The sequence below is a fragment of the Bacillus rossius genome, chromosome 13 (genome assembly GCF_032445375.1).
Source record: "Bacillus rossius redtenbacheri isolate Brsri chromosome 13, Brsri_v3, whole genome shotgun sequence".
NCBI classification, from domain to species: Eukaryota; Metazoa; Arthropoda; class Insecta; order Phasmatodea; family Bacillidae; genus Bacillus; species Bacillus rossius.
The window spans coordinates 5279981-5305092 of record NC_086340.1 but is presented as its reverse complement, the minus strand read 5'-3'; the positions used below and the strand labels follow the sequence as shown (position 1 = coordinate 5305092).

The 25112-nt window shown below is 36.6% G+C and overlaps 1 protein-coding gene across 1 annotated transcript in view; it reads left to right on the top strand.

Annotated features, from left to right (window-relative positions):
- Positions 1–25112, top strand: part of LOC134538586 (homeobox protein caupolican) — a 130586-nt gene that overhangs the window by 41521 nt on the left and 63953 nt on the right. The window contains exon 3 of the mRNA XM_063380011.1: positions 4778–4884. Coding sequence (XP_063236081.1) covers positions 4778–4884 — 107 coding nt within the window. The remainder of the gene's footprint in view (positions 1–4777; positions 4885–25112) is intronic.

Here is a 25112-nt window from a genome sequence, read left to right as displayed (position 1 = left end):
ATTTTTGTAGAAAATTTCGTCGCCAACCTGTTAAAACAAAACAAAAACAAAATTTTTAATACGGTTACCCTGGTAGAATATAAAAGTGAAACCTTTTTTTTACAAGTCTTTTAATTACTAAAGTGTTAAAAAGATTTTCAAAATAGCAATATGTAATTTTTTTTTTACTTGAAAGTACGTGGGAAGAACTCCGATTCACTTACTTTCATACTTGCGTACTTGACTTTCAGCGTGTGACTTCACTTCAAGTAAAAACAAGTTTTCTTGAAGCGGAATTAAGGCTCTGCAATACTTCTTCTTTTTTTTTTTTTTTAGTCCAGACGTTGCCGCGTTTGAGTTGGAAAGGATGTTAAGGAGTAAGGATGAGGGGAAGGGTGGGGGGAATGACCCCGGGAGGGAGGGGGGTGAACACCAGGAGAGTTTGTTCATTGGAGCGGTAATGCATGTTTTCCCATCGAACCAGCGTGGAGCTATCTGTGACAAGCGTCTGCACGGAAGTCGCCAACGTACAATAAACAACCCATGCGGCGTATTGCGTTCGTGACCTGCCGATGTAAAAGCCGTCTCGTGCTTTCCTAACCCCTCCCCCCTTCCCCCCTTTATTTCCCACTGGTCATCGTGGAGGGGGGGGGAGGGAGGAGGGGGTTGGGTGAATTTTTATACCCGCCCGCACACGAGGTATATCAGACGCTGTATCACCCAGTGCCCACGACCAGAACCACCATGATACTTCTACTAAGTCGGTTAATCACAGAGTGGAGCTGCGGTTTTCGTCGGGTTTTTGTCGCTAGGGCGTGTGTTCACGCTACTGTTTGCTCTATGCCATGTTCTACCCGCCTGTTTGGTTTTCTCTTTTATTTATTTATTTATTTATTTATTTATTTATTTTCCTGCTCCCCGAACTATATGCTACCAACAAGCCTGACAAACGACCCAGTTGCGAGCGGAAGCGTTTGAAAATAGCCGTTCCGACACGAAACTGTTCCTTGTACTATTAAATAAAAAAGTAGTTCCTGTCATATATTTTTTTTACTTGTAATAAAATTAAAAAGCCTTTCGCTGTTCCACTATAATGAAATGCATTCGCGTGATTGGATGGGAAATCACAAAAAGGAATTGTTTGCCTAAGTTTGAAGTCCACTTTGACGAAAAATTAAACGTACGATAGAATTCTGTTTCGAAACTGAATACTTTTTCAGTGAATTTGGTAACATTATTCGCGTGACATCAACAAATAGTCAGTTTGATTTTATACTTTGATTGTTATAAGCAGTTTTTACTATATAGACTTCTTCTTAATTTCTCCTTGGTATATTCATTAGAATTTCTGATGGTTGGGAGATAAAATATCTTGCTGACTGTAAAAAAAATTATATAATTGCCCAGATTTCAACGAATTGTTAAACTTTTATTCTGTAATTATCACTCAAATTTTAAAAACAATTTAGTTCATAACCTAACAAATAATTTGTATTTAAAAAAATATTTTTAGCCACCACGAATATGTTTATTAGTGAAAGTATTATTTAAATTTACAGAAATAATTTTTTGAGAGTACATAGTTATTGTTTTATCAATAAATGAACAAATAATTGACTTAAGAACGAAGTATTAAAAAGAAATGAAGAAAAAACCAAAAAATATAATGTACAGTTTCTCCAAGCGAAATCGTAACTTAAATTTGTACTTGTAAAGGTTAAAGATCTAAAAGTTTGCTATTCCCTGATTTTTCTTTTCAAATGTGACAGTAAATTTTACTTTTAAAATTAAGTTAAAAAGAGAAAAATTATAGAAGAAAAAATATATATAATGGTATTACATTACTCCTTCACAAAAGCCTGGCTACGACCTTGAACCATCAATGTGAAGCACATGTGAATGTATTTTTCAAGTGAACTGTTTTACCCAGCGGTTTGGTTTTTAAAATGCAAACTGCTTTATAAAATACAGGAGTAGAGGAAGGAGTGAGAATATTGAGCGCCCCAATCCTCACTCTCGGACAAGCGTTAGTGAAGCGACATTTAGTTTTCTATTTAAGAACCTAAAAAAAAAAAAAAAAATTAGAATTGTGAAGGTTCGTTTAGACATTTACAACAGTGCTTGTGTGTGTGTGTGTGGTTTTTTTTTTTTTTCCCCCCCGTTTTGCGTGTGTTTGATATATTGGTGTACCTTTCAAATTTACTGTTCCCCTGTTTGATGCAATTTAATTCCCCCTTATTCTTTAAGGCTCAGCATCACACCCTATTAAAAATTTTATTTTTCTCGTCGTCACTATTACTTAAGGATTCTTTCTGAATTTCCAACACAGTAGTACCCTCGTGTTTTTTTTTCTCACAAATTTTAACAAATTGTAATATAATGCGTGTAATAATAGGTCGTGCAAGTTTCCGTAATTATTAACACTAGCGAGACCCATTATGTTAAAAAAAGTAAAATATTGGTTAGAGAACAACAAATACAACTGCGGTATCATGTCAAAAGTTTAGGTAAAAAAACCTGAAATACTATCTAGTAATGACAAGAAAATTAAACAAAAAAAATGTGATTGAGACATTCAGTACTTGCCATAGATGTGTAAACATCTAACATTTGTAAGAGAAAATTCATGTGTTATCATTAGAGACCTGAAAAATTCGCGGGTTCATTTCATGTTATGCTAAAATTCAAATAATTATACCTTAGTGCTGCTTCTGTCATTGGTTCACTGTTAATCTGGAGGACTGAGGGCCAATTAGAGACCCTCACTCGTAGAAGTGTCGAATCACAGGCCACCCAGTCGAGACGACTCACAAGTCAGCAGCCAAAGAACAGTTGGCATTTACCCGAGTGTGTAGAGGATATTGGAGTCTATCCTGGAGGTCATTGAACCCGCGAATTTTTCTGGTCTCTAGTTATCATGTTGTTCAAGCTGTAAATAAACTCATGATATGAATTTTGGACAAGAAATTTAAAGTATTTATATTTCTTTAAAATCATGCCAAGATAGAAAAATTTACTGATCAATAAAATATTAAGTTTTAAAGTATGTCTACGTACTGCCAAAATATCTAGACTCGAATCACATACTTACTTTGTGCACATGCCGCTATAATCCGCTTCCTGAATTGTAAAGATGTCAGCACGAAACAAACAGAAATTATAAACTATTATAAACGGTGAAAAAGCGGAAAAAACTTGAAAAAACAGAAACCCCTTATTAAAACCTGATTTTCGACAGTAAATTTTATTAAAATAGTGTCCATCTTGTTAAAATTAAACAAACAGTGAACACTGTAAAGATTTCGCACACTCTAGAAATTATACTTCTATGAAATTACTGAAATATTAATCTGAAACGATTAAAATCACACAAAAACAGTATTTTTAGGATTTATATTTGTTTTGGCCTAAACAACTGCATTCAGTATGTAAATAATTACTACAAGCCAACCTCAACATTATTGAGATGATTCAGAATTATTCTTATATAGTAGATACTATTATTATTAAGTTATTTAAAACGTAAAAAAAAAAAATCAAGTGACGAGATTAAAACCATGTTCCTTGAGATTATGAAGATCGCACTCTACCGCTGTGAAACCAAGGCTTTCGGCATATTTCAAGGAGAATATGTATTATAATCATTGTAATAACAATTCTTCCTGGGTATTTTTTAAACTTGATATCACTTTAAACTATGAATATTTTAGTTTACCAGATATATTCCGGGGTAGTTTCTCTATCATAAAGTTACATTTGAGACACAAACACGCCTGGCATGTACCCCGATGTTTTCGAAAGTCACAATACACAGGTTTATGTTGTTGCACGTGGATCCACCATCTTTGTGTCACATTTCCGTTCATCCACTTCCTTTCCATTTTCCACGAAATCACTCCTTCCCAAATGCCGCATTTTATGTGAGAGCAAGTAGTAACTTAAGGATGAACCACCCGTGCCTGTTAAGGCCATTGTGCACGCGAATCATTTTGCTCCAAGTGGTTCCGTCATATGTGGCCACTAGGCCACATTTAAAGTGCAGTGCAAGTGCAGTGCATCATCAGCACTGCTTAATTTTACCCTGCATTTTTATTTCTATTAGCCAAAGACTAGCCTATAATTTGTTTGATAACATTTCTAATTTTTGGCTCGACACCTTGGGTAATTGGAGGGGTTGATTTATTTTGAGCTATTAAAATTATTATTTTTTTTTTTTGGTATTCCATATTTTTAATTGTATTCACCCAGAGTGTGTCGGGGACGCAACCCCCCTTCCATGTTGGACGGAAGGCGGGTTACACATCTTTGTGTCACATTTACGTTCATCCACTTCCGTTCCATTTTCCACGGCAATCTCTCCTTCCCAAATGCCGCATTGCACGTGAGGGCAAGTAGTGACTCAAGGATGAACCGCCCGTACCTGTTAAGGCCCTTGTGCACGCGAATCATTTTGCTCCACGTGGGTCCGCCATCTTTGTGTCACATTTCCGTTCATCCACTTCCGTTCGATTTTCCACGAAAATTCCTCCTTCCCCAATGCCGCATTGCACGTGAGGGCAAGTTGTGACTTAAGGGTGACTCGCGAATGCCTGTTAAGGCCCTTGCGCACGGTATTATTTTGCTCCATATGGGTCCGTCATCTTTGTGTCACATTTCCAATAATACACTTCCTTTCAATTTTCCACGAAAATTCCTCCTTCCCCAATGCAACATTGCACGTGAGGGCAAGTAGTGACCACCCGTACCAGTTAAGGCCCTTGCGCTCGGAAGGTTAAGGGCGCTCTCACTGTGCTTCCAGGCCGGCCTTGACCTCAAGGAGAACCTGGCGACGGGCGCCGCGACGTGGCCCTACCCCTCCGTGTACCACCCCTACGACGCCGCGTTCGCCGGCTACCCCTTCAACGGGTGAGTAGTCCTCCTACCTGCAAGGCGTCACACGCACCTCAGCTCTGTGCCCCGGAGGTGAAGCAAAAAAGGGAAGGAAGGGGGTTGTCTGTAAAGTCGGTTTACGAACGATAATTCTGTGGTGTTATGGAAGAGAGGGTTAAGTCAAAAACATCAAATTTTAAGAGAGGTGGAAGAAAGTCTAATATTATTTTCACGATCAAATATTAGTCGTTATATTATTAATTATTGATATCTTATACAGGCAACACAAAACTACAAACCATATAAAGTGTCAAAAGGCATATCCTTCAAATAATCCTTGACTTTCTTCCACCTCTCTTAAAATTTGATGTTTTTGACTTAACCCTCTCTTCCATAACACCTCAGAATTTTACGTGATAACGTCATAAGAAAACATTGATGAAAAATTTGCATACTATTTTTAATTTTCAAATATTATTTACAGTTTTTTTTTTGCAAATTTTAATTTAAATAAATTTGTTTAAATATAATCACGAACAATTATTTAAAAAGCCCGCCTTTACCTGTTTGATATTATAGAAGATTTTCTCGCACGGTGGTTGGCCGGTTCCTGCACGCTCGGCTCAGGCGGAACGTGCCAATTTTTCGTGCGTGCAGCCGGCGTTCATCGATTTATAAGACGTTATCACGTCAAAAAAAAACTCATCTCGTCACCAAATAATAGTTTTTATTTTTATTTTCATTTTCGGACGAGCATTTTTTATATTTGTTCAAATTTAATTTTAAGGTTGATATGCTAGTAATATGAATTTCTATATTAAACTTTACCATAAATATTATTATTAATGTTATTTATTACAGAGTACAGATATAAGCCACCATAATGTTCACTCATTAAAAAAATTTAAATTTTTCAATACTTTGACAGAACTAAGTTTTTTTTTAAAAAATATATTTCTACTTTAAAGAAGTTCTTAAAAGTCAGAAAGATTCACGAAACATGTTGAAATAAAACTGTGTGCCACACTTAAAGCATGCGCTCATCTGATGTCAGGTTTAAAAAGCGTGAACGAAATAACACCTGAACGCCCACTCGCGCTAATTTATATGAATTCAGTTCAAATCATGGGCAAATACACAAAAATTTAAAATTGTCTTGAAATAACTGACCACCCGTTGCTGAAGCTAATAATCTTTGCAAATAATGTTGAGTCGGAAAAGGGGGGGGGGGGGGTAGGATGTCTTTGACACGCTCGGGTGAATAATGGCGACAGGTTTGGAATAATCAGTTCACCCCCTTACCCCCTCCACAACCCTTACAACTCACCTGGGCGAAGGGCAGCGAGTGTATACAGGGTGTCGTGCGAGACTCGGAGACGTGCGCAGATTGGCTGCTCGACAAGCGTGCGTGTGTGTGTTGTGTGGTTGATTGGTGGAGGGAGTGTGGGGGAGAGGGGGGGTGGAAAGGGGGGAAGGTCTCCGGTAATGGCCACCTAACCCCCACGAGACCACCCTTGGATGGACGCATTATCGACGCCTGTCCCCTTCCTCCCCTCCTTTCCAGGTATTAAATAATAAACGAGTTGCCTCACTAACCCCCTCCCTCCCTCCTACATCACCGGGCGAGGGCAAGTCGAGACCTGTCCTGACCACGGGCTTGCGGTCTGATCTCCAACGCCCCTCCCTCCCTTCCCTGATCCATAGCCTTCTCGCACCATATTCCCGTCGGACCTCTACCTCGGGGCACTTTTCGACCAAGGGAGCTGTGAAAGGGGGGGGGGGACATCAGCTCTCGTCTTATTTTTTATTCATCTCCTCCTCCGACGCTCGGCGTAGGCGCCTCAGTTACGCCTGGCGTCTCCGAGGCAAAAAAAAAAGTATATATATATATATATATATATATATATATAACAAGCATATCCTGAGCAGTTAAAGATCGGTATCCCAAGAAACAAAAATAAGGGTTTAAGTGTAGATTGTGCACCTGTTCCCTAAACGTATTCCTAGTGCCCAACAGGACACGGCAATTCCCTTATTTCTAGGGAACGGATTCTGGTGTCCTGTCCGTTGCCGTTCTGCTGCCCAAATTACGCGCATGCGCAGATCTCACTTTCCCGTTGACTTCGTCCAGATGGCGAACCCGCGTCTCGTGTATAGTCACTTTCGTGATCATCGGGGAACGAACCAAGCGTGTTGGTGTGCCAAATGAAACTTTATGATAGCGAGACTATCCTGGAATACAGTTTGTACACTTTAATGGTCATGACAGCATATTATCTTTGAAAGATTTGTGCAATGGGTAGAGACCGGAAAAATTCGCGGGTTCATTTCATGATATGCTGTAATCCAAACAACTGTATCTTTATATTCCTTCTGTGATTGACTCACAGTTTATCTGAAGGACTTTGAGCCAATGAAAAACCTTCAACCAAAAAAGTATCGAATCGCAAGCGTCCCAGTTGGCAGGTGTCACGAGTCAATAGCCAATGAGCAGGTGGCATTTGCCTGAGTGTGTAGGGATTGTGGAGTCTATCCTAGAGGTAATCGAAATCACGAATTTTTCCAGTCTTTAGCAATGGGAGTGCATGACTTGATTTAAGCTTTTGGACATACGCCATTGCTAAGCACATGTATGTATGTAGAAGAAAACTACAAAAAAAAACCCCCAAAAGACAAAGACACAAATTAAGCAAAAAAAATTGCTGTTGACATACATGTGCTTAGCAATGGCGTATGTCCAAAAGTATACATCAAGTCATATGTAACAGCCTCGAAGTTTGCTATGCGAACTCTAAAGAGTGTAGCAGTGATGTCCAAACCATGGGGGATGACGGTGAAGGGAAATTCTTCTGTCGAGGGGGTTGACGTCTCGATGACGTCAGAGACAGGGCACACACGACTGGTGGATTCCGTCCCGGCCCGTTCCAACAGTCCCGACATTTTCGGGACGTAAATTTCCTGGTCCCGGGATTTTCGGGATTGACACCCGAGCGAAAAGCACGTTCTATAAGTAATTTAATTACTATTAACTGAAACTAACATAAAGATATTAATCTCTTTAGTCAAAATCAGAAGCATTTATTTAAGTTTTTTTCTTTTACTATTGTACTTCCAAATGTATTTACAGATAATTCTGATAAAATTGTTTTTTACTTGAAAAATATTATTGTATTCAAATTCGATACTAACTTATCGGAACAAAATAACGAATTAAAAAAAAAACTATCGGCACTAAAATATCGATATCAAATTATCGATATTCTGAATATTCAATATCGATATTTCCGATTTATCGATATATTGTTTCCATCCCTACCATTTAGAGCTTTCAAAGATCTATACCGGATGTTTCATGCCTAAAGGTGTTTTCTGAAAGCACGCGTTTTACAAATTTCTACTCTCCTAGAAATACAGTTCAAAAACCAAATACGGAAACAGAAATACTCACACGACCTCAACGCATTCTGAAATTTAACGTAAACAGACATCACAAGGATATCATGAGCAGTTAAAGACCGGTATCCCAAGACTAAAAAATAAGGGTTTAAGTGTTGAATATGCAACACATGTTCCCTAAACGTATTTCTAGTGCCCAACAGGACACGGCCATTCCCTTATTTTTAGGGAACGGATTCTGGTGTCCTGTCCGTTGCCGTTCTGTTGCCCAAATTCCGCACATGCGCAGATCTCACTTTCCCGTTGACTTCGTCCATACGGCGGTTCAGCGTCTGGCGCCATTAACTCGTACATAGTCACTTTCGTGAACATCGGGGAACGAACCAAGCGTATTGGTGTGCCAAATGAAACTTTATGATAGCGAGACTATCCTGGAATACAATTTGTACACTTTAATGGTCCTGACAAGAAATAACTGCAACGTAAAAATTACTTGAGAAAATTAGAAACGCCGTTCTATTTTTGTCCGGTAGTAATGCTATCTGCAGTATTTTTTGACGTGATAACGTCTTAAAATTCGATGAACGCCGGCTGCACTCGCGAAAAAGCATGAACTCATTGTCACGTTCCGCCTGAGCCGAGCGTGCAAGAACCGGCCAACCACCGTGCCAGAAAATCTTCTATAATATCAAACAGGTTAAGGCAGGCTTTTTAACTAATTGTTCGTGATTATATTTAAACAAATTATTTAAATTAAATTTGCAAAAAAAAAATGTAAATAGTATTTGAAAATTTAAAAGTATGAAAATTTTCATCAATGTTTTCTTATGACGTTATCACGTAAAATTATCGTCCGTAAACCGACTTTACAGACTACCCCTTTTTTTCCCATAATAATGGTGTCGGTGGTTGTGTTGGAACCAGCGTGTAGAACCGTTCATTAAAACGGTTGCCTATTTGCTCTCTTACTGGGATTCGGTTTGGACACGTTTTGGACACGTTTTGGAATACGGTCCGCGAGTTAGGTGACGGTTTGTGTCCCAAACAAGGCGGTGCTTATTCGCCACTAATTCGTTTTATGCTTTCCATAAAAATACAGAAGATTTTACACGCGCATTTACAGGTGCTGCTGGTAGATACAATAGCACAGTCCAAGACAGATGTACATGCATCAAGGACTCCTTTTAGCCCGGTAAAGTTAGCCCAAAAAAATACGGGAAAGGATAAAAAAAATTCGCACGCAGCTGAAAATTTGTACTAATGTTCGGAACAACATTATAAATGAAATGTGAAAAGTCCCCATCGATCCGACATTTGCAAAAAAAAATTATTCAAGGTCAAAGTTCACTAAACGGTAAGTTTTATCATAAAAATAGGTCTGACTAAAATTGTATATAATGAATTATCTATACAAATTGTCTTTACACCTTTTCACCTAAGAATCACAGTTTCCGAGATACAACGATTAAAAACAAAAAGTTGACAGAGTTGTGTTCTTCATAATATGCATAGTTCTAGAGGGCAGAGTATTTCCACAGAGCAAAGGGGAAAAGGGGTGAACCCCCCACCCCCGACTTCCCCTGACGACTCACCACCTCCCTGTCAATCCGATGCACATAATATTAGCAGGTACATCCCGGAAAGAATCCAGAGAAAGGGAGGTTCACAGTGGCATACTCAGTCCGATGTTTTTTTTTTCCTTTGTTGGACAGGATGGTGGATGCTCTCTTCTGTGGAGATATGGAAGTAGGGAATTTCATGGAAGCATCTACAACTTTGTCTCCACTCTTGTAGGCCGAGTGGCTGACTTTTGGTTTCCACAAGATTGTGTATGTAGAGATAAATAGCATGGCAATTCTGTTTTAGTTTGAAATGGCTGAGAGGAAATTAATGATATAATTTGTTAGAAGGCTTCCGAAAATGTTTACTGCCTAAACGGAAATGAACGAAAAAAATTTTTCGGCAGTTAAATAGCACATAAAATAGGACACCTGTAATTTATTGTCGATTTAGAAGCATTTTCTTTCGCAAACTTTTACTCCATTTTTTTTAATGACATATTAAAGGTAGAGGCATCCTCAAGATATTTTTTTTGTATCGTTGTGTCGATGTTTGTAAGATATATAACGCAAGAAAAGGTATAATACCACGTGGAAATAAATTTTCTTTATCGAATTACATCGCTGATCACCCAGCACCACTTACAGGCCTAATCACTCAACCGGACGTCTTGTAACACCGCCCTAAGTGCGCAACGCGAACTTAAGGACACCCAGGGTTACCACGTGTGGCCCAGCTGCTAGATATTAAATATGTGTCTTGGGGGGGGGGGGAAATCCGGAGAGTGACGTCATCAGCGGCTGACCCAGCCACGTGGGAGCGAACCTTGTGACGTCAGAGTCGCGAGGCGAAATGACGCAAGTGCGCACTTGTTAGGTGCTCTCTGCCTTGCCATAGAGTCAGCGTCGATAGACACACACACACACACACAAAAAGGTCAAGGTAGAGTTTCGGGTTCCATTACCATGCGCTCATATACTGACTGTGTTTTAAGAGGCCGTGTCACAAATTTGCGCTCCTATCTATATCAATGTTATTTTAAAAGGCAGTTTTTCTCAAAGTCTATAAGAGGTAGGGGCCGGAAATTTTGCCTACTGAAAGTATACAATACATTTAACATAACCCCTTTTTTCAAATTTAGTTATCATATCATATATTATTTCTGTGATGAAAATAATATTATCAATATTTTGATTTGTCCAGATACATTGAAATTTTGCTTATATTTATAATTATTTAGCAAAAACTGAAAACGCCATTGAAATGTATTGCACATTACCTTCCGATCAGTGTCTTCATGATCATGATGGGTTTATAAACCTGGGTGTAATCAAGTCTTTAACAATTACATGACAACATTTATACTTAATAATTTGGAGATATGCCTTTTCTATCCTCAGCCCCTGAGCTTTTACTATCTGGTCTGGCGATGGACCTGACACTCTTCTACCACCCCAGGGGTCTCCGATTGCACAACTTATCAAAAAAAAAAAAAGCTGTTCGTTCATTTGTTTTTGTGTTCGAGCGAAGGTTTACTTCTCCATAAGTGCCACAGACTTCACACATTTATGCCAAGGGAATATTCCGCTGATGTGACGCTATACGAATGTATTATTCGCGACCATACAACTTTTTTGTTTGTCATCGGGAAAATGACGCCGCAGTTTGATTTTTTGTGGTGATATAAAATAAATTTTCTTGCTAGGGAATGTTCATTTTGAATTGAGCATTTTTAAATGTCAGCGTAGAATATGCTTATCTGCCCATTTTGTTTCTTTCCATAATAATGAGTAAAGTTAACATTGTCATAGACATTTTATTATATTCGTTTGCCGTCCAAGTACAAATGTCACACTATATCGCACGTAATTCTATTTTTTACTAATTTGTTAGTTGTCATTTTATTTAAGTTATAAATAACAGTAATAAAAATTATTACTTAATAGTCCAGAATAGAGATTGAGTTATTATTCATTTAATAGGAGTTTAAAATATGGTACTACATACATATTTATATTATCTTGTTGTCTTCTTTGTAACTTTACTGGAAGAATGGCATTTGGTATGTATGTTAACTCACAATGAAAATACTTCAGAAGTACTCAATTAACAGTGAACAACCTAGGGCCTATACTAATTTCATTATGTTCATGAAATATAATTGATATTACTAATAATGAACTGTATGTGTTTTGCGTAGAGATATCGTACGAACTGTATGTGGTACAGACCAACATTAGCTAAGACTCTGTAAATAAGTAATTTCAGTTAATGTGTAGAGAATATTAAAAGTTAGAAATAATGATATATATATAAAACAATGCAGAGTAATCAGCATAAAAATAGAAGTTGTTTTTACGTAGCGCCTACTGGAATGTATATTTTGTGTTGAATTATGTGGTATGATTAGTATTCTCTTATTGTAAGATGTGTTTTGTTAAAATCTTATAAAACATCACTTACTGTTGAAGGATTTTCATTTTTTTTGTGATGATCTTACTTAAACAAGTTTTAATTATATTACACATGTATATTTTAAAAGCATTTTAATGTATACTTATAGAATTGTAATAGGCTTTATACGGACTCTCACGATGCATGTGAGCATCTATAATTAATAGAGACCGGAAAAATTCGCGGATTCATTCGGCGATAGGCTAGAAGTCAAATACATATACCTTTTAGATGATTTTGCTATTGGCTTACTGTTCATCTGGACGAATCTAAACCAATTATAAAACACCAACCAAAGAAGGATCGAATCACAGACAAACAAGCTGAGACGACTAACAAGTCAGCAGCAAATGAACTGCCGTTATTTGCCCGAGTGTACAGGGGAATGTGCAGTCTATCCTGAAGGCCGTCGAAACCGCGAATTTTTCCGGTCCCTAATCTACATCAATATTATGGCCGTTTCACAAGATCAAATATTTATTGAATTCAATCTGTTGCATTCATTGTACATGATTTTCGATATGTACATTGAATTCAATACAAATTGAAGATGTTACTCAACTAAGCTTATTCTTATTAACTTATAAGTATTTTGTTTGTTCAGTACATAAAAGTAAAAGATTCGTTATTATTTAAATAATGAGCATCTTTAAGCAATAACGTTTTCAAAATATTTACATAAACATAATGGAATATATTTTTTAAATACTTTATATCTACGATCACATCAACGGCAGTATTATGTAATCAATGAGGTAATGAAATATCCTGAAAGGATATTTTCTTCTCTGTAAAGTAAATTTGTAATGCAGCCCTCTTAATGTTAGTCTTGTGAGTTATTTCGTCTTCTAATATGCTACAGCAATGTATAAAATTAAGTTTTGTTAGTGTTTTAGTCTTGTGTAATGTGATAAATTCAATATTTTTTTTGTATGTTCGTATTCATAAAGGTAGGCTACATATCGTAATAAGATAAATATTAATATTTGTAAATTTAAATTCTTTGAAACAACGTCGATAAGAGGTTCACCTACCTCTGTTAAACTGTATGATGGTGCATTGTAAAAAATTAGGTAGTCTGACTTAAGTGAGATTGTATTTAGATTGTGTGTGATGCATATGCAATATCTAAGCATATGCATTTATGTTATTATCCTTTTAAAACGTTACATGATGAATTTCGTATACTTTTTAATGTCAACTAACATTATTTTTCACGGACTATTACATCCAGATAAAGAATAATTACCACATGTTTGAAGATTAATTGTATTCCGATACGTTTAAAGTATTAAAATTTTTAGTTTTAGTTTTAGATACGACTCATACTACATTTGTTAAAGTGAGGTTTCTTGATTCTGAATCCCTGCATCTGCAATTTCCTAGTGAGCCGCCGGTCAGATTGTCATCCTCTCAGATTGTCGAGGAACCAGATACATTTTTCGTCGAGTAAACTCGAGCTGTCAACCTTCCCACTAATCCTGTGATAAGGGTATAGTAGCTTTATCACGCGCTGCGGCTACAGTTCCTTCGGTTGAAAAAGCCACTAAATCTCACTGTTAAAAGAGAGAACTTCTAGAGCAGAATATTGGAAATAAACATTTACTGACACGGCCTCTTAAAACCCTTTTGTCGGATGTTCAGTAGGCTACTTCATGTACTTAAACTTTCCTACGTGTACTAACTTGTTTTATTGGTGGTATTTTTTTTTTTCTTTTTCGTTGTTGTAACTGATGATAAATTTGTTATTTTAGATAGATTTCAAAGAAATACTTCATATTGTAGCCGTTTCCATGGTAAGACTTTCGGAAAAATATTTTTATGTAGTTTTTCGTTTCATGGTCCATAGACCCCAAAACCACCATCAACACGAAAGTTTATATGTATAACACAATTTTTTTTGGACTCGATAACTGTCGCAATTTTTTACAAATCACTTCCAAAGTGATACATAAAATCTAGTAGCGGAATATCTCGGTCGTGTTCGTTTATGGGCAATATACGACCAAAAGGATATAAGTGGGGGGAAGGTTTTTTTGAAACCTTTGTCCAAAAAAAAAATTTATACGACCTCATGTTAGTGCAAGGGATGGAAAATAGTGTTTGAAGTTCAAAAATAATTGTTTAACTACCTACCTTAGTAGGCATAATACGAAATTCGTTAAGAAATTCAATGTTGGCGAACATATAGTATGTTATGAAGGCTGCATCAAGTTATTTAAATGTTACAGGAGTTTATACAAGTTTTCAAAATATTTCCAGAAGAAATAGGTACTTCGAAATCTACCTAAATCGCCTGTAGGCATTGGAAAAACAAGTACCTAAAATAAAAACATTACTTTTACAAATAAAACCAATCATTATAAAAAAAACGTAATCACGTAAAAGCTTGACCGAACTAATAAAATGGATCACACGTAAACTACGGTAAAAATGTATAATTAATGAATTTTTCAATATGCGCTCTTAAATATTTGCTTGAGTTCTTGCAGAGGAAAAATACACACTATAAATATACAAGTATAAAAAAGGCTACATAAAAAATAACAAAAAATAACTATAATTTGCAAACAAAAATAAATAAAACTTATCTAATCTACACAGTATAAATATAAAAACTAAAAGCGATCTCTTACTTAAACATAAATAAAATGTATAGGCAACAATACACTCACATGTTACCTGAAGTTGCTTGGGGGGGGGGGGGGAAGATCACATTCTACTTAGGTGAAATTTTTCCCGGTATAATACACCATGTCTACCGATTATCGATGTATCGATACACGCACCGCGCGGTCGCCACCGGACGAGGAAGCCGAGCACTTCCGGCCGCAGCACGACGTGGGTGGACGAGGGGCGAGGAAGGAGGGGGGGGGGGGTCGTTTGACGCTACTTCGCCGACGGGAAGCGGCGGCCGTATTTGGGAGAAACGTCAGCCACGTCTCCCGCCCACCCTCCTGGCCCACTAGGGGGGGGGGAGGGGAGGTTTCCTAAATTATGTGAGGTGTTTTGGGGGGGGGGGGGTTCTCGGCAAATCTCACATAATGTTGTAGCTTGGCTTCTGGGTTGTAGCCGCATCCTTGGCGGATAATTCACCGACGTTTCGGTCGACATTGCAGTCGAACATCATCAGGGAGCAGTTACCTACTCCCTGATGATGGCGACTGCAATGTCGACCGAAACGTCGGTGAATTATTCGCCAAGGACGCGGCTACAACCCAGAAGCCAAGCTACTTCAGACAATTGCCGTGAAAGCCTGCGAACATTATCAAGTAATGTTTTTCCCCCCCTGCAAGAAACAGTGTAAAATGGCGAGAAAACCAGGTTAAATTCAAGTATAAACATGTTTCTCCACTAAAATATTATTAAATCCCACACAATAATGAGTCCCCGTGGACTGATTTAGAAGTTATATTCTTTTACGAATTTCAGTAGTTCCTGTTTTTAAGTATTTTATTGTTCGATTTTCTCTCTGTGATTCTAGACTACGTTCTGTCTTAAATACTTGTCATTGCTTACATATTATTATAAGTAGTTTGATTTTTTTTAAATATTTGAATGTAAATTTTGAGCTCTGTTGTATCACCCCTGAGTAATTAAAATGTTAAATAATCAATATGATGCTTGGGATTATTTTGTTAAAATAATAAAATTAATATTTTAATATTATTCTTTGTGTTTTTAAATGAACATTTTTATAAGCTTGCATCAGGGAGCGCCCCGTGGCCGTGTGATTTCGCAAGGGCCTTAATGCGTCTCCAGTAAATTGAAAAATTTCACTCGCAATTTTTTTTTCATAAAGCGCCTAAAGACGTATAACTTTAAAAAAATGAGGAAATCATTGCTATTGATATCCTTCCCAACATTTTTTTTTTATCGTTTTCAATGTGACAGAATATTAACATCTCATGTCGCGAAGGTACCATCAGGTATCGACACTCGGTTAACACTTAATTGAAATAAATACGAACACGCATAAATAATCACTCCTGAGTAGCCTATTCGCTATGACGCCGTTCTAAAAATAACACTTCGTTTGTGGTCAGTGATTTGCAAAGTTCAATGAATTTTCCAGATATCGCTACCACTGTGCTGTCACGTCTAAATGTGTCAAAGATCTAAGAGCGAATAAACACATCAATATTTTAATAATGTTGTAAACTTGAAACCTTTAACCTTTTTGTGATAACACTATTGATCCAACATGTTAATTACTACAGTATAGGATACAGCCGAACCAATATCTTCCAGTCTGATAAAGAGCCATTACAAATGAGCAATTAAGTAAATCTCGTAAAGAGATTAAGACACAGAAGGACTCGAGTTAATTAATAAGAAATTGTTTTAATTAAAATTACGCATTCATTTGTACAGTGAGCTGTTGGCAAGAACATTTTGCTGTTTTAGTGTCAAATATCGCATGTCAAGGCTGTACAACAGCATACAGAACTACTTACACATCAGTTCTTACAAAAATTTTGAATTGCGTTAGTTATCACAGCGTTAGTATATTTAGTGGTAATTGAATTTGTGGTTAACCTTATAACTTTGTACATCAATTCCTAGCCAGGGATTCATGTTCGGATTTTTTTATTTAATTTTTCAGTGCATCAGTTCTTCACATAAGTATTATTTGTAAATAAAATTTAGAAAGTAAGATGTTGTAAAGTAACTAAAATTGAATAACATATAATAATTATTATTATTTATTCTGATTGTGTTTTTCAGTGGTAAGCTTTCTTTTCGCCATCTTTTGCATCTAACGCCTTGTAGCGGAACAATTGAATAGTTACCCCGAATAGAGATCTAACCTGACAAAAAATTTAAAAAAATGTGTTTTTATTTGAATAGCGCAACTCATGTACAAAGACTAATTTCCTACTTAAGAATTTTTTTCTTGTTTGTTGAAAAGATGCCATTCCAGAGGAAACTGATTTAACTGTAGCAAGGGTTTTTTTTCTTTTTTTTTTTTAAGCATTATGAATTTGTGGGTTATTCGGGGTAATTATTGAGTTAAATATAACAGTGAATTTACAGACTTTCCAAAGAATAATTTAACTCGAGTAAACCAAGTGTACTTGGTTGTTTCAATTAAGTGAATCTTAACCAAACGCCGTAATTCTACTTACAAGTTGTATGCTTCGTTCTGAACCAAGGTAAACAAACTCGTGGAAAACATAAGAATTTTATTGCTGCACTTAACCAGTTTTCGAATGTTTTGTTAATACACCGATGCAATTCATTTGTATTCATGTTCGAAGTGTTTAGATGAAATCGTTGTTCGCAAATTGACCCAAATGGCTGTAAATTTACGAAGGTGCCTGGATAATTTGTAACCAGGGTTCTTCGTGAATTGAAGGTAAATATTTTTTTTAGCAGTGAGGGCGGCAAAACAATTTTAGGTAAATATTTTTTTTAGCAGTGTAGGCGGCAAAACAATTTTCTCTGTAGACGTACTGGTAAAAAAAAAAGAGAGAGAGAGAGAGAGAGAGAGAATTTGAATTCCTACTATCCGACGTGATTACAGAAAAGTTCTCTCGTGTTTCGCCCCGTAAAATCAACCCGGGAAATCAATCCGGACAATGCAAACCAAACCCAGTAAAGAACCAAATCGTCAAAAGTTTCAATAAACGTTGTCCTGCGCGAGGCTACAAAACTGGTTTTTAGCTCTTTTCTGGTGGACGTTTCGCAACTATCGTCACAATTGTTACAATTGTCACGGCAAAAAATACTAGACACAGCACAGAAACATAACTGCCTTTCTAATATTCTCAAGTACTTTTAAAGTTGCGATTATGTCTTGTTATGTCCACTAAAGCGTACAAATTGTATTCCCGGGTAGTTTAGCTACCAATCAATACGTTTAGTTCGTCTTCCAGTGTTCACGGAATTGAATACACACGGGTTAATGGCGCCAGACGCTGGTCCGAAATGGACTAAATCAACGAAGAAAGTGAGCTCTGCGCATGCGCGAAATTCGGGCAACAGAAAGGTCACGGATAGGACACCGAAATCCGTTCCCTATAAATTGAGGCCCAGGGAAAACCCCGGGGTGCATTAATAGTGTCGGAGAATACAGGAGACAGAGCATGGTCTGGATGAAGAGTTTGTCAGAGTAGAAGTGTCTACAGCATGCTTGCTTGGGTGTGCAGATAACTGTGGAGTATATCCTAGAGGACGATAAACACGCAATTATTATTTTATTTATTTTTAGCATTTCCTACAGATAAGCAACCGCCGATTTATTTCTTCAACATTCCTGGTCCTGAGTCGTGTGTAGGAAATTCGTTCACGGGATTTGGCATGGCAAATAAAAACATACAAAACGTATAAGTATGTGAAAAAAGAGAAAACTATATTACTATTGTCACGAAAAAGAAATCTGACATGTAAAAATATCTTTTAATATTTATCTAGTAGTATATGTGGCTCGGGAAATTTGTTTGCTTTGAGTTAAATCACGAAGGCAGACATAAAAGTGAAAGTGGCTTATGATGTTTTCCAGGTAGAAGTTATTTATTTTTAAGAGGGTGATTAGGATGACTTATGGTACTGGACATTTTAAAGAAAACGAGAAACAGAGGTATAATCTGAGAAAACTGAAGAGAAAAAAAATTATGATTTTTTTATCGAACGTAACACTATAAAAATATTAAACCCTTAACTGCACAATTTTTAAAAAAAAACTAAATAAAATTACTACCAAATTTAGTACATATTCATTATTTTAAGTAATTTAAACAAATTAACAAAAAACAAAACAATGCTACTTACGCTATGCAAAGCGCAGCTTTTCAAGACACATTTTTACTCACAACGTCACGGCTCACAACTTAGGCTATCTGTTTGCCGGCGCATGCGCTACTAAAATCAGCTGTTGAAACACGACGGCGGACAAGGAAGTCAAAAGTGGACAGTGACAGGTAAAAAAAAAAAAAAAAGAGTGCTTTTCACTCGGGTGTCAATCCCGAAAATCCCGGGACCAGGAAATTTACGTCCCGAAAATGTCGGGCCTGGACGGAATCCACCAGTCGTGTGTGGCCTGTCTCTGACGTCATCGAGACGTCAACCCCCTCGACAGAAGAATTTCCCTTCACCGTCATCCCCCATGGTTTGGACATCACTGCTACACTTCATAGCTGTATCGATGTGTTGAAAAGTTTTTCCATCCCTACTCAAGGGACTTGCATTACACCTTTAGCTTCATTCTTCGCCTCACCAATAGGGACACGTAGATAACGGCATAATTGCAAGTACTCGGCGGTCTTTAAAAGGATTCGTTAACACGGGTTCCGCTATTGGAATATTAGAGGCGAAACGGCAGGAGAGAAATACTGACCCGACAATCTCTTATTCATAGAGACCGGAAAAATTCGCGCTTTGGATGACCTCTAGGATAGACTCCACAACCTCCAACACACTCAGGCAAATGCCACCTGCTCATTGGCTACTGACTCGTGACACGTGTCAACTGGCACGCTTGCGATTAGATACTTTTTTGGTTGAAGGTTTTCCATTGGCTCAAAATCCTTCATATAAACTGTAAGCCAATCGCAGAAGCAATATAAAGGTACAGTTGTTTGGATTCTAGCATATCGTGAAATGAATACGCGAATTTTTCCGGTCTCTATTTATTCATTAAAAAGGCGCCGCTCATAGCTGACAGTCTTGTGAATGCGTGTGTTTTTCTGAAGCCCTGCAACTCATTTTGGCTGCGAGGTTAGGCAGGTCTCTTAAAGATGTGGGTCCCTTAACCGGCAATTAACACAAGCGGACGTCAAGCTAATGGTGCCCGCATAACTTAAGTAGTAAATACATTGAAATTAAAACATATATAATGTGATTCCAACCCGGAAGTATCACAAGACGAGACGTGATGTTTCAAAGGTTTTCGAACAAAAAAATGTTTCATAAATGCGGGCTCTTTTCCACTTAAAAAAAAAAAAAAAAAAAAAAATCATGAACTCTTGACTTGAACGCTACTTACGCTGTACTAGAATAGAAATACTCATGTAAAATTTCAGATTTTTGTAAATTTGTACATTTACATAAAAACAACTATAGCTCTACAAAACAGTGTTCGCAGTAATACTGCGTTCGGATTCTTACCCGGGCATTTATGCTTTTGTGTTGTCCAGTTATTTGTAATCAGAGGGAGATCTAGATCTAGATATGTATATAGAGATAGATTGATTAAGAGAGAATTAGAGAGAGAGAGAGAGATGATTCTGAGTAATATGTGTACCTTCTTCAAATAAATTTACAAAAAAAAAAATAGATTGAGGCATTGCAACGCATGCCGGGAATTAGCTAGTTAAAAACAAAAATGAAAATATAAGCCCACAGAAATCAAGCTTAAATTATCTCATGTCCAACAGATGGATCAATTGTTTAATTTTTTATTTTCCACGACGGTGCAATAACTGCAATGGCGCGTGTCCAAGAAATTGTACCGAATTGTAACTTGATAAGGGTGAAGAATTCCGAAATCGGTCCGAGTATTTTTTACGTGATAACGTCTAATAATTCGATGAACGTCAGCTGCACGCACGAAAAATTGTCCCGTTTCGCAATTTTTCCCCTTTACGCTGTGTCCCGTTACGCTCATTGTACGCTTGCGCCGCATCTATCTCTCTTCCACTCGATTGGAACAACCATCGATTTGACTTTTTCGAGGCACATTCAACTTGAAACACTCCCATTCGTTTCCTACTTTTCCTATCATCGTCCTATCCTTAACAGAATAACACAGATTGGAAGAAGTTAAATAGCAAACATGTATAAAAGTTATAGTTAAAATAATCTCTTCGTTAAAGTAATAAACACATTTGAATTAATGAGTGGAAATAAAAGTAAATTTATCAATTAAATTGTAGATTTCGTTTCACTCCTTCTTTGTATCCATACAAAATAGTGATAATTCAATAAAAATGATTCAATTTTATTCATAGAAGTATGCAATCATTTCATCAATGTTTTGTTATGACGTTGTCACGTTAAACTATTGTCCTTAAACCGACTTTACAAACAACCATTTTTTTTTCCGGGATGACTTTTAGCAAACGAACCCACCAAGAACTCCGCCTCTGACATCCGTCGCAGTTGTGGGGTTTGGCGCGCGGCTCGGAGTTTCGACTGCCGCAGCTCAGACCAGGCAGTTTTAATAACTCGTTTATCGTCCCGGCTACACGGCCGTGCGTGGCGGGAGGAGAGAAATATTAAACCAATTAGCCGAGCGCGCGGATATTCGCGCGGGGAAGCATTGTGGAGTCCCTTAAAGGCGGGGGGGGGGGGGAGATAGGGTCGTGAAAGGGGTGTCTGGCATGGAAATAAACTGCTAATGTATTCAACGGCGGCGCGTTGGAAGGGTGTCATTTCGACACTTGTGCGAATGACGTTATGTGTGTGGGACGGGGGGGGGGGGGGCGTTTCTCCCCCCCCTTCTTCCTCCCACAATACTCAACACAACCCCTTTCTTATTGGCCCCGACTTGGCTCGGAAGCAATATCGCCGAAATGCACGAGCAGAAGCATATTAATGCGTTATTAATTTGGGTCGTGCTAAACATGCACGCGCGCGTGACAAAAGTGACGTCATCGCTTCATTAATGCGCCAGATGTCAACAGCAGCTGTTATAGTTTTTTTTTTCACTTCTATATTGGGCTTTAATGTCCCTTCGACTGCGTGATCGTAAGACACGATATGAATGAGAAATATAATTTAAGGTATCAGCCAGGGTTTACAGAAAGGAGCCGTCTCAGCGTTTAACCGAATTGTAAAAAATAAAAGGGTGTAATTTTACACCGATGTAATTGGGTTTTTATACCTAGATGGGCGAGCGTATGTGCAAAGTGCATTATTTTGTCGGAAAATAACTTTAAACAATTAGGTGTAAATTTACCCATCACTGAAGGGTAATTCAATCATGCATCACTATAAATCAGGTTTACACTGTATGTGTAATTATCACCGTTTAAACGAGTAATTATAATAATTTAAATGTAAATTTACACATTCAATGTCTATGTAACCATGCACTGTATGTGTAACATTATTATTTGCTAGTTCAAAATAACTGTTTTTTTTTTAACGTGCATTTACTCTCCACATATTAACGTAACGTGTAACCAACCATCCAAAATTATTTCAATGAAATTTGTTTTGTTACAGACTTAGGATTCGTGTTTGGTGTAGAAATATATTTAATTAGACACTATCCAAACGCTTGGTATTCCATCTGATATACATTCGGTTAGTATTGGCAATTAAAACAAAGTGTTTCAGACCCAATTTCAAAGACTTATACAAGAATGAGAAAGCACTTTAGACCATAAATCGTATGGAGATTTTAATTTTATTTTGTTGTTATGAACCTGTAGCGGAATTTTTCGACCGAATTCAGACTCCTTTTGTATAGTTTTTTTTATGTTGGCACTAGTAATAAGTTGAAATTGTTAAAAAAAAAAAAACACAGGTAACGTCTTCGAATTAATAAATATTTTTTATATCACATGTGCAAATTTTTATTGGTGAAAAATTGGTAACTTTGGTATCAAAGTGATTAAATGAAAAACGCATTTTGCAACCCTAATACATTTTTCACACACACACATAAAATTGTTCCACGAAAATATTTTGAAGTAGTAAGGAAGTGATTTAAAATATTTAGATATTTAAATGACTTAAAGCTTTGCATATAGCCTACCCATGCGTTTCTCGAAACCTACAGCGTTACTACTGCAGCTTATGGAAAAGTGGGCTCGCTATTCATAATAGTATAATTTATCTTATTTCTAAAGCAAAATAATTGACGCCGCAAAATGGACACAATTCGTTGATAAAACTACATTTTAACTGTTTTAGAGTGAATCAAATATTTCACACCACGAATATTCCAACACAGACACTAAAATAACCGCATATTATAAAAAATATCGCTTTCAAAAAAAACTTCGACTCTCTCTGTCTGGTCAGCAAAACTAAGATTAAGAGCAAAATAAAACCGTGCAAGTTAAAAGTTTCAAAATATTTTTCCTAATAAATTTTATAAATTGGCACTGTTTAGTTGGCAAATCCCAAACTAAGTTATTCTACTCTTGCTCATAATGAAATTTAAAAAAAAAAAAATCTGAATATCTGGCAGTGTGTTCTTGCTTCATTCTAATTCCAACTAAGAGACAACAATTACTGTTTTGACTTTCGGAACAACCGATTGAGTTTTAAAAATTAACAAATGTTAGTTCATGAAAGTTTTTCAAAGTGTCTCGCGCACTGGAAGTTATCAAAGGAAAAAAAAAAAACATTGTTTACAATTTATTTTACGCGCCATGATTTTATTTAAAATAAAAGGTATGGAAATTTTAAAAGGACACTAACATATCACCCAAAAGAAATTCAGGACTAACTTCCGTTTAAAGTAAAAAGAAATAATATTTAAAAAGAAAAATTGTGGATGATTATTTCCCAATTTATTTAAGTGCGACAAATAAAATACTGTACAAATGCATACACTTTTGAGTCATAATTTGAGAGAATAAACTTCTTGCTTCTTCAGGTGACCTATTAGTGTCATAAATTCTACAAAAATTAATTTAAAATTAACACTGCAATCTTTGCAGTTTTACAAATAATTAGTTTTGGTAATTTTTTCTAATATAATTTGAAATGCTTAACAGATTACGTATTATTTATTACACAGGTCTGCGAATTTTTTTGGAAAAGTTTTTTTGTTAAATTGTTAATATTTTTGTTTTAATTGTCTTAAAAGTAAAAGAAAAAGGTATTCATATTATATATACCACGTCACATTTATCAGATTTAGATGATACAGTATTTGAATACGAAAAAGAACACAACAAACATTTTATAAAATGAATTGAAAATTATTTTAGAATATTTTATAAAGTTTTATTAAGTCTATAGCTATTAAAATACAACATTAAGGTATACATGAAGAAAACAATTAATAATAACGTTTTCTTTTTGAAAAAAAAAGCTGCGTTTTGTTGGTTTTCGTTTATGATTTTATATTTCATCTTTGTGTATCATCCAGCAATAGTCATCATATTAACGTCCCAACGGCCTTGATATCTTCTTTCCATCTCTTTTATGTCCTTATGAAACAATTCACCTTGTTCTTCACTGTAGTCGCCTAGATTTTTTGGGAAACAATCAATGTGAGACTTCAAAAAATGAATTTTCAGACTCATATTACAGCCTAAATTTTTATAGGCGTTTAACATTTCCTGGACAATATTTTTATACGCAGGATCTTTTGTGTGGCCTAGAAACTTAGATACGACATTTTTAAAGCCATGCCAGGCATTTCGTTCCAAGGTTGTCATCACTTTTTCAAATTCTGTATCCCTAATCAGTTTCCTGATATCAGGTCCCGTAAATATTCCCTCTTTCAACTTCGCATCAGATAAGCTAGGGAAACATGAACAAAGATACTTGAAAGTATTTCCATCCTACGGTAATGCCTTTACGAACTGTTTGATCAAACCAAGTTTGATGTGAAGTGGTGGAAGCAATATTTTTTCGGGATCCATCAAGCTCGGATTGATGATATTTTTTTACTCCAACTTTCAATTCCATTCTAATTTTCCAATCAGTTTTTTTCCTATGTAAATTTCTTGCTCTACTGCCCTATTCACAAATATAACAGGGGAATTTTGTGTAGCCTTGCTGTTGATCGAGAAGCGTGCATATGATTTTTTAAGTCACCGCAAACTAACCATTTGTGTACGGTGTATTTTATTTTCTCCAAAACATTTTTCAAGTTTTCGTAAGTTTCTTTAAGATAAACTGAATTAGCTACAGGTATCGATGCAAATTTATTGCCGATATGCAAA